Source organism: Poecilia formosa, unplaced genomic scaffold (genome assembly GCF_000485575.1).
Source record: "Poecilia formosa unplaced genomic scaffold, Poecilia_formosa-5.1.2 Scaffold251, whole genome shotgun sequence".
NCBI classification, from domain to species: domain Eukaryota; kingdom Metazoa; phylum Chordata; class Actinopteri; order Cyprinodontiformes; family Poeciliidae; genus Poecilia; species Poecilia formosa.
The window spans coordinates 917,344-927,942 of record NW_006800190.1 but is presented as its reverse complement, the minus strand read 5'-3'; the positions used below and the strand labels follow the sequence as shown (position 1 = coordinate 927,942).

Here is a 10,599-nt window from a genome sequence, read left to right as displayed (position 1 = left end):
CCCTTCACTGTCCACTTTTAAAGCTCGTCTTAAAACCCATCTATTTTACTTGGCTTTCAACTCCAGTGGGATCTAGTTTTAAATTGTATGTTTTTGTTTTTAAACTGTAAGTTTTTATTTTATGTTTTTTTTTATTGTTATGTTGTGTTTTGATGTACAGCACTTTGTATCAGCTGTGGTTGTTTTAAAGTTCTTTATAAATAAAGTTGGTTTGGTTTTTTGGTTTGGTTTTATGAACTTCTTTGTGTTTGTCGATTGCAGGATATCTCAATAGAAAAAGTTCAATGGCTATAAATACTTTTGGAAGGCACTGTTTAGGGTTATTACAGCGAGGAACTTCATTAATTGGTGAAACAGTGAGATAAAAATAAATAGAACATGGAGTCTCTAAAGTCTCTTCTGATTTCCTGACGTTGCAGCAGAGTTACCTGTGTTTCATGATCTCCACCACATCTTCAGCATCACTTTGTGTCGCCACTTCTCTGAGCTCCAATTTGGCTCTTGCCTAGAGAAAATCAAACAATTGCCGGAAAAGAAAGTCAGAACTTCAGCAAGGTACGATGCACTCACTAAATACCTCAGCCAAACCAACCCACCTCTGTAAGTCTGACTAAGGACTCCAGCTGCCGTGTGGTGATGGGCGTGGCATCAGCCGAGTGCGCTTGGGATCTCAGAGATAGGTAGAAATCCTGAAGGGTTTTTGCCGCTTCAGGACACAGCGTGGGTCGGACGTACTGACGGGCGTAGCTGATGTACTTCCTCAACAGGCATGTTGGAATCACATCGACTGATTCATTTGCTGGAAACTGGAGACAACAGGTGGGACTGGTCAAATCTTGACAGGCTGTACAAACGCCAAGGAGTGCTTAAGTTTCAGTAGATCTCTCTACTTTAACGTTCAGTATTAGAGTTGCCAACTATGAGATAAAGAGTCTGACAGAGTTCATCCTAACATTACAGTCAGCTGATACTTTGGTGCCAGCTTACATCATGATCTTGTGTTGAACATAAACAGAGAAGTTAGGATAAGAACGAAGGACAACAGATCTCCATGTCAAGAGGGCAAGATTGTAACTCAGAAATATGATTTAAATAGTAAATAGTAAATGTTGAAATGAGATCATTTTGGAGCAAAGGAAAACTTTAAAAGAATGTAAAATAGGCTTTTCCAAATGTAAAACAGAGTTCACATTTTAAATTGTAGGCACCTTCAGTAGATGTGCAATTTCCACTGCATTCCCTTGAAGTGCTTGAGCAAGTAAAACTGCTAAGAGACAATCATCTGCCCTACAAGGTCACTGACATTTCAAACCTAGCCTGTGCCATAACAGAGGGAGGTTAAATGCTTCAAAGACAGTTTTGTTCAGCCCTTCTCCCAGACAGACACAGAGATGGGTCCTCTGATGTAGACTCTTAAATAGCTGCATTTATATTGACTATAGAATTGCACAATTTGACATTACTAAAATAATGCCGCTTAATAGAAACATGGCAATTTTGAAAAAATAAAAAAATTTTGATAAAGCAAGTTTCGGCACCAGGGTGAGGTGGTATTTTTAGCTATATCAAAATTAATTCATTTTGCAAAACTGCAATGGAAACACTTTTTTCACATCACACGAGTCACACATTTAACAACTGGATATTGCTGCTGGTGCAGCATATTTTTTAATGACCTATTGAATGGACAGAGTTATTCACATGATTTTTATTGCATTTCTTATTTAATAGTAACACAGCAAATGCAAAATGTAATATTTTTGACACTAGCGGAATATTGGCAAAGTTAGTTCAGTAAAAGTGTTAACACAGAGGAGTGAAATTACTACAAACTGGTGGTGGCGCTAAAGTATGATAAACTCATTTATTTTAAAAAGATCAGATTGTTTTAGACTGCCTGGTAGAAAAGGCTGGCTCTGTTCTGGAGACTAGTTTGGAATCTCTGGATAATATTGTGCAAGGAAGGATTCTTTATAAAATCAAAAAGATTACAGACAACCCAGAGCATCCTAAGTATCAGACAGCAACAGAGCATCTTTAGTCAGAGTCTTCTTCAAAGCTGCTGTAAGACAGGCCGCTGCAGGAGATCCATCCTACCCACAAACATCAGCATCTAAAAAAAAAGTTTTACCTGTAGTCGTTCAGACAGAGGCATGGCTGCCTGCTGCAGCAGGATGGAAGTCTCCGGGTCATTACTTGTTCTGGTCACCGTGGCGCTGCTGGTTCTGCCTTTCCCCGCCCTGTTGGCCATGACATGCTCGGACAGCTGGCGATCATGTGACTCATCTGGGATGTCCAGAAGAAGGAAGACAACGTCGAAGCGGGAGAGGAGGGCAGAGCCCATTCTACGGACACACCAGAAGGAAATTAAAGCCAACTGTTCCACGGTTCCATCCTCCTGAAGCAGCTGCTGGAAGTTACTAGAGGTGAAAACTCACTTTAGATTTTCAGAGACAGTCTTCCCTCTGTTGTAGTGGCCTCCGACAGGGTTAGCAGCAGCAACAACAGACGTTCTAGCAGGCAGAGAGGAGACGATGCCGGCCTTAGCCAGACTGACCGACTGCTGCTCCATGGCTTCCAGCAGAGCCTGCTGCTGGCTCCCCAGCTTGTCGAACTCATCAATGCAACAAAGACCTGGAAGTACAGGAAGCAGAAAAACAGGAAGTCAGCCTGACACAGAAGGTGCCAACCAACAATGGGCAACATGGACTTCAAATTTTATCACTTTTTGAGGTATTCACAATTCACCATCAACATTTCTGCAATACATCTGTTTTTGCAAAGAGTCTATGTTTAAAAACCTCCACATATATTAGTCTTGAAATAAACTTATCTACTATCAGATACTTAAGTACAATGATACTAAACCGCACCGTAATTTCATTGATGTTTGTACCCAGCAGTGAAAAAAAAAAATCAATATGGAAAATTAATAACGCTGTTAGTTTTGGGGAATTTCAAATAAACTTTCCAGAGGAAAGTTCACATGGATATACTTTGACTACCTTGGTCAGCCAACACCAAAGCACCTGCCTCCAGAGCATAATCTCCTGTTCCAGAGTCTCTGGACAGACTCACTGTTAGTCCTTTGGAGATGAACACAAAATGTTACATTTTGGAAACAGAGTATATATAACCATAGTCAAAAGAACATAGAGTGTGTAAAAAGAGAAACAGTCAAGGTAAAAAAACAAACAAAAACAATACCCTCTCTTTCAATTCTAGGATTTGAAGTACAGGCACATAGAGGCTTACCTGTGGTGCTGGTGCTGTTGCCACATACATAGATTCCCCTTGGAGCCACGTTACACACCGCCTGTTGGAGGAGGAACAGAAACAAAAGAGATATGAACAGCTAAACCACCTCAGTCGGTACGTCACAAAAGGATCAGGATCACAATTACAACTTTTACTGGATGATGAATTGTCCCAGAAATTAATGCAATAGACAATAAAACAAAAATTGTTGTTTTGAAATCATTTATAAAGGGGAAGTATTGTGTGTATTCCAGTCACAAAGTGCCATTTTATAGCACAATCAAGTAAGTGTTAACTTGTTACAAAAGTGCTGAGTATATATTTATTTATTTTTAAAGGCATCACAACATGGTTCCTCTATTAACCCTTTAACAACATTTTTACCAGTGTTTTACTGATAAGTAGCTCCTATAATGAGCTCAGCAGATGCGCAGTTCCAGTAGGTATCTGCTAATTGCTGCTGACTAGTCTGAAGGAGCTGAATGAGACAGAAGGTTGGAAACTGCAACTTTAATAAAAAGCAATATGAAGACTCTGTGAACAAAATAACCCTTCAAAAAATATTAATCAGCAGAATGAAAATCACTGAGCTCATTTTAATCTATCATGCAATTAACTAATAAATTGCTTAGTGGGACAGCTCCTCTGTGTTACCTGTAACATCTGACTCTTCCCCAGTCCAGGGTCTCCCACCACCAGGATGTGAGGGTCTCCTCTCACCGGGACGCTGCTCTTATCTGTGTGTTTCTGTCTGCCTCCAAACAACGCCAAAGCCAGGCCAGCCTTCACCAGCTGCCAACACACAGGAAAACCAGCATGAACACTGAATATGAGCAGCGTGTCTGATTGCTCTATGAAATCAGAGTGTAATTTCAGTCTGAACTCACCAGATGGCCGAAGATGGCAGGACACAAAGAGCTGGAAGAAGTCAGAGAAGAGCACACGTTAAGAACTTGATACATGTTAAAGCTGTTTTAATCAGATCATTACATGGCTGCTGGATTTCACCAATTATAAATCAATACTGTCAAGTATAACTCCTAGAAGAGCAATGCTCATTATAAATTAAAAGAGAAAAGTCAAGAACACAGGAAAAAATGAACACAGAGACAAACTCTGAAATCTAGAACTTTAAATATGATTTTAAAAAATGGCTACAATAGGATTCAAATTCAAACATATTTTATTGACACCAAAGGGAAACTAAATATATTTCTAGCTTCAGTTGATATTATTTCAGCTTTCCCAATGTTAATCAGCTGCTACCCAGTTGCTATGGTTACACATTATCACCAAATATCAAAGCATGAAACATATTGCCAAAAACCTGAACAACTACACTGCATCCAAAACATAAAGGAACAGTTGTCAAAAAAAGTAATTTCCCACAGAAAGGCAGGAATGAAAGTTTGAAAAAGAAAAAAAAAAATCAATGAAAGTACAGACCTGCTCCAACCTGCTGAGCGGCGCAATTCTACAACGATTCAGATAAACTCCAGACTGTTCCAGATTTAAATTGGAAGACTTCTCAGTCTTGTGTGTAAATACAGACGTTTTCAATTCACTGCAGATATATCCATCAATTTTGGCCATCGTAAGAAAAACATCACAAAAAAAATCCTAAAATGCATAAATGGACAGATGGACCCTTAACATGTCCTGTAGTAAGTGGTTTCAACTTTGACCAGGTCATGTTAAATAAATCACATGCTCCACCAGTTTTTAGGATTTCCTTCTAATGAATATCCCGGGATATCTCTGCTACTGTCTCCTACTACCGTACTCTCCAATGTTGTGATATTTGCTGTTATTTCAGTTTGTAAGTTAATCTTTTCCTCTGATTTTTTTCTCTCTTCACAGAAGTTGCAGTTCAGTTTTAGCTGCTAAACTTTCCTGAAGAGAAGGAATCATCAACAGAGACACAGCTGCCAATAACTTCATATTCATATATTTGAAATGATTCATGCTCTTGTGGAATAACCAGTGGAAAAAAATAGTAGAAAAAACATATCTGACAATGATGTCGATTTTCTTTTTTATTTAACATCACTAATTGAAATTTACTGAGACAATAATGAATCAAAATTCTTATTGTAATAAGAAATGTTATAATTTAATTTTTTTGTGTGTGTATCTGGTCTGTCTTCTCAAACCCGCAATCGGCCATGGTAGCTGGACGCCCAGAGTCAGAGTCATCCTTATTCATTTAAGGAGTTTAAAATGACTCCTTTTAAACAGAAGGGTCTGATGTAGCAGAGCAGAACTGATCTGCAAGTAATTTTACTTTAGAATTAAATACATGTTAAACATTTCATCCAGTTCAATTAAACAGATCCATATAGGTCAAGTGTTCAACAAAAAGTCTTACTAAGTCCAAAAACTTAGTATATGATTACATAGATTAGCTCATCTATGTAATCATATAATATCTAGAAATTCTGGCACTGCTGTGGTGGCTTGTCATCACAGTCCATATCGCCAAACACAGCAATAAAAACACACTGAACTCTTTGATTTGATTTCCCCCCACTATCGTATTTTTCATGCCTGACTGAAGATTTACACAAATCATTATTTTGAACCTTTTGATGATTTTACAATAATACCACGAAGCACAAAGCAGTCAAACAAACTGCAGACAGCAATAAACTTACTGCACGATGAGTCGCAGCAGGTTCGGCTGTGACTGGATCTCCTGGATGGCGTAGAGCTCCTTCAGACTGAACTCCTCTCCTCCTGTGCGATCTTCCCTCGATCCTCCTGACTCTTCACCTCCACACTTAGACAGCTGACCTGAATATTCAGCTATTATTAACTTTGTCCTGAATTCTTAGAGGGAAATGTGGCATGGATCAAAAACATGCCTGCCGGTACCTTTGGTGTTGCTGACTGAAGTAGCTTCGATGTAGAGGAGAAACATGCACTGATCTTTATTTCCTCTGGAGCTGCCTGCAGTCAGAAAGCAAATGTTTGAACTATGTGATGAAGACATCTGACTGGACGGGTGGTGTCTGAGGTTAGTCCTATTTGTCACTGCTAAGGGTACATCTGTAACCATGATCAGATATTAATATGTATGTTTGCACCATCATTGATGACTCTGACTATCCCCGTAACGGTGACTGCATCTCCTGGGACGCAGCTGTCGCAGAGGTCAGAGGTCAGGTGACACTCCACGGTGCGAGGGATTCGTCCCGTCTCCCTCTGCTCGCCGCCCATCAACTCCTGCACCCTGAGGAGGCGATAGAGATGCATTTCACAGAGCTCAACAAACACTTTTTTCACTTTTGATCTGCCTTTCAAAATCTTTTTCATATGGAGATACAATTTTAGCTTCCTAAACAGTTTTTAAAATGTTTAACTTTTTTCAAAAATGATACATGTGCTACAAAAGCCTTGCAAAATCTGTTACGTAGTAAATTACAGACACATAAAAAATAGACTTTTTTTAAACAAAATTTGCCACAAAATTGTAGAACTTGCAATATCTGAAGACCACACCTTCTGAAATCATCAGCATGTAAAACAATAAATAAACAATCCTTCATAACTCCATAAATCTGTCTGCACAATGTCCCAACTAAAATTTACGGCTGATGTTATATTCTCTGTAGGCCAAACCCAACAGCTTTCATCTCCTCTACACAGAGAATATGATCATTATGCCCTTACTTGATGATTTGCCAGTCTACTGTCTTTGTGGAGGGAGAACTTCGAAGAGGGATGAAGGAACGAGTACGACATCCAGGCTGGATACACTACGTGATAAAACAAACAAAACTGTGTCGTTATGTACCTGGAATGATCTTTATGGGCCAAAGTGCCTTTTTTCAGTGGAAAACAGTCGTGGTAAAATCGCTTAGTGCTTTAAATAACATAAAATAGGTAAAAACCAGTGATGGGTACATTTCCACTAATCTGAAAATAGCAGAGCTAATTTTTTATTTTAATGCATTAACATTTTTGCTAACTTTGAAAACAGTTGGAGCACTTAGCTTCCTCTAAATGAAAATTTCCAGATAAATGAATGTAGGTTTGAAAACTTTCAGCTAAATTAAGTTTGACACCTGTTTTGAAGCTTTGGTGCTCGACTGTTGACAATTCTTCAAGTAGTTAAGCTTAGTGCTAATTCTTTAATAATGAAGCATTTTTTTGTTTAACGCATTAGCGGTTTTGCTAACTTTGAAAACATTTAGCACACTTGGCTTCCCCTAATTTAATTTTTCCAGATAAAGCAGCATAGTTTCGTGAATAAAGTTTGACATCTGTGTTGAAGTTTTGGTTATCGACTGTTAAGAATACTTCACACAGATAGCCGTGGTAGATATTAACATAGTTGAATTTAGCAGGTTAGCATTAGCTTCTGCTAATAGCATGCTGGAATAGCGCTTTGGCGTTTAACTAATGTTTATGACTAGTGCATTGGGTTTTAGCCCAAATAACTTTTTAGCTAGCAGATAAATGAATGTAGGTTTGAAAACACAAACTAGCTAGAAAGGGTTTACTAGCAACTAGTCAATGGTAGCCTCAACTGCCTTGAGTCACACAACATATTGAAGATGTCTGCTTGTGACTCAAATCTTTGCCTGACAGAAAAGTCCCAAAGTCACCAAATTTGTGAAACCAACCCAGATCACTTTGAAGTGTGTGTTCAAACCTTCGTAGGTGTGGCATATTTCCCATGCTGCAGTGGTAGGGTCAGAGTGCTGGTGCAGGTCTGGCACTTGAACGCCATCCTGGTACACTGAGGCCTGATGTTGCTCACCCGGACCACGGTTCCTCTCACACACACCATCCGGCCGAACACACTGGCTCGCAAAGTCCGCAGTGGAGTCAGCGGCTCGTAGTTATACAGCCTGCAAGGGAGAACCTACAGCTCAGCTGGGACAGTGAAACAACTTCCTGCTCTGTACGGCAGTCAGTACCTCACACTGATATGAGGAATATTGATGATTGGTGTAGCAACAGGAAGTTCCTCATCTTGGAGCTCTGCAGCTTGTTTTTCCAAATCTGAAGTCAACACCTGAAGCACACACACACTCTTCAGTTGGAAATGTAACAGCAAGCAGACTAACTTCACAAATTAAAATAGTTTTATGGGAAGAATATTACATTCAATGGCTTTTTGTGTTTACCTGATGAATGGCCACGCCCAAACAGTTCAGTATCACATCTGGCTGTTCCCGCAGGTCTGTCACAATGTCAGTGAGAGCTTCACACACGGCTTTATTCCCAGTTAAATCTGTGTAATCCACCAGCACACTGCCCTGGCGCTCGATCTCATCCTACAGAAAAACACAACTGTTCTCTTTTACTCACCTTTTGCCGAGAAAACACAAAGTATAAAAACATACCAACACAGGCCTTACTTTATCATACAGATGGATCTGGGATATGAAGTACTTCTCAAACACTTTGATCTTCTCCACACTGGGCGAGCTCTCTATGAAACCTTAGCAGGAAAAAATGGAAATATTCTCAAAATAAATACAGATGTAAACATTGTACTTTTGTTGTGTACAGCCAGGCTTTACTTAATTTCTGCCAGGCTAAACTTTGTTTGCCAACTAATTTTAAATATGTTTTTTGATACACCAGTGACAGTGAAAGCAAAGACGGGTTAAAGAGCATTTTTGGTGAAACTGTAGAAAACTGTGAACACATAAGGATTAAAGTTAAAACATTACACCAGGGGTCCCCAAAGTCGGTCCTCGAGGGCCGGCATCCTGCATGTTTTGTTCTCTCCCTGGTTTAGCTCACCTGCATCAAATGATGGCTCGTTAGAAGGTCTAAGATGAACATTGACCAGCTGAAAAGGTTGTTACTACAACCAGGGAGAACTAAGACATGCAGGATGCCGGCCCTCGAGGACCGACTTTGGGGACCCCTGCATTACACAAACATAGAGAAATGCATTCTTTTGTAACAGAACAAATTAATAAAATTAGGCTGCAAGGCTTCTCATAACAAAACAAAATGCAAAAATAATTAATAACATACAAATCATTGAAATTTTACCAAGTTAAGTTAAAATATGAGGCCACATATGTCCTGTAATGACACATCAACTTACCTTCTGTGAAATACAGAGCCCAGCCTTTGTATGGACACAGTGCATCAAGAGTGGTCTGGATTGGGGCTGAGTGGACAACAGTAAAGCAGTCTGGATGAAGCCGAAAGAACTTTTTATTTGTTCTAAACTAATAAAAATGGTGACATGAAATTTTTGGAGGTGATTTGAAATAAATAAAGCAAAATTCCTACTAGATACAGAAATAATAATGGAGCTCACCTCTCTGGGAGCTTAAAGGTGGATTTCCACTAACACCACCTCCTCGGCTCCCTCCACCTCCTGCTGCTGACCCTCCTCTCCACGGCCTCCTCCACCCTCCCTGTACTCTCCATCCACCGTTTCCTCTTCCTCTCCATCCACCGTTTCCTCTTCCTCTCCATCCATTCCCACCTCCTCCTCTCCATCCACCGTTTCCTCTTCCTCTCCATCCCTTGTTCCCACCTCTCCATGAGCCTCTAGAGGTTCCCTCTGTACTCATTGGGGGGAAAAGTCTAAAAACATTTTGAGAGTTAGAAGCACAGATTTCACTTTTTAAAAAATGCTTAGTTAAATGAAAACACACCTGCTGCGTACACAAACGAGTCAATGTGCAAAGGAGATCGTACATCTAGCACAGGATTTATCACTGCAGTCTTCCAAGAGAAATAAGCCATGGCCAACACTTCTATCACTTGATAGAGCCAATGAATGAAACAGGTAGCCTACATAGTTAGTTATTTTTAACCACAAACACTGGCTTTTTAAGGTGTTTCCCAGCTCTGTTGGCTTTTATTTGACGGTTGTCAGACATGATGAAAATGGGTTATGATAGGGAGACATGCAGGTCGTCTGGCCGGGATTCGAACCTGTGACGGCCGCGGGTCGTACGCTGTACCCCTGCGCCACCGGTACCAACGTAACACCAAATTTGTTGTTGTTTTCAGTTACACAGGGATTGCTTAAAGAACCTCATTAATGTTACCTTATATTATCATAGGAAATCTAAGAAAGCTACATAAGGTCGTACATACCTTTCGTTTTGAGTCGATAAGATACTATAACTGCTCTGGAACTAGACCAGTCCACTAAATAATCACTTTTACCGAAACGCTTCGACAATTTGTTAGCTAACTAAAGTGTCAAAATTCCCTCCACTGACAACAAGCTTCTTCTGCTGCTGGTTACAACACCCCAGGTTGCGAGGTGCTATACTGCCCCCTGAAGGACACCAAAAATAACTACAGGTATACGTTCAATCTCTTCTTCTTCTTTTTGTTTTATGGCGGTTG

At 39.9% G+C, this 10,599-nt stretch overlaps 1 protein-coding gene across 3 annotated transcripts in view; it reads right to left on the bottom strand.

The window, feature by feature from the left end:
• Positions 1-10,510, bottom strand: part of mcm8 (minichromosome maintenance 8 homologous recombination repair factor) — a 13,532-nt gene extending 3,022 nt beyond the window's left edge. The window contains exons 1-20 of one of the 3 annotated variants that reach the window (XM_007569925.2): positions 10,342-10,510; positions 9,722-9,822; positions 9,551-9,673; positions 9,332-9,397; positions 8,628-8,710; positions 8,394-8,543; positions 8,184-8,281; positions 7,916-8,114; positions 6,931-7,016; positions 6,345-6,490; positions 6,133-6,207; positions 5,913-6,051; positions 4,146-4,176; positions 3,913-4,050; positions 3,256-3,316; positions 3,006-3,086; positions 2,439-2,634; positions 2,132-2,345; positions 597-806; positions 429-505 (exon numbers count right to left, since the gene is read on the bottom strand). In XM_007569925.2, the coding sequence (XP_007569987.2) occupies positions 429-505; positions 597-806; positions 2,132-2,345; positions 2,439-2,634; positions 3,006-3,086; positions 3,256-3,316; positions 3,913-4,050; positions 4,146-4,176; positions 5,913-6,051; positions 6,133-6,207; positions 6,345-6,490; positions 6,931-7,016; positions 7,916-8,114; positions 8,184-8,281; positions 8,394-8,543; positions 8,628-8,710; positions 9,332-9,397; positions 9,551-9,673; positions 9,722-9,809 (2,261 nt within the window). In that variant the 5' untranslated portion in view covers positions 9,810-9,822; positions 10,342-10,510. Of the gene's footprint in view, positions 1-428; positions 506-596; positions 807-2,131; positions 2,346-2,438; positions 2,635-3,005; positions 3,087-3,255; positions 3,317-3,912; positions 4,051-4,145; positions 4,177-5,912; positions 6,052-6,132; positions 6,208-6,344; positions 6,491-6,930; positions 7,017-7,915; positions 8,115-8,183; positions 8,282-8,393; positions 8,544-8,627; positions 8,711-9,331; positions 9,398-9,550; positions 9,674-9,721; positions 9,823-9,893; positions 10,314-10,341 lie in introns of those variants that run through there. The other 2 variants (XM_016680648.1, XM_016680649.1) reach the window with 2 other exon arrangements.
• Between the last annotated feature and the right edge of the window lie 89 nt (positions 10,511-10,599).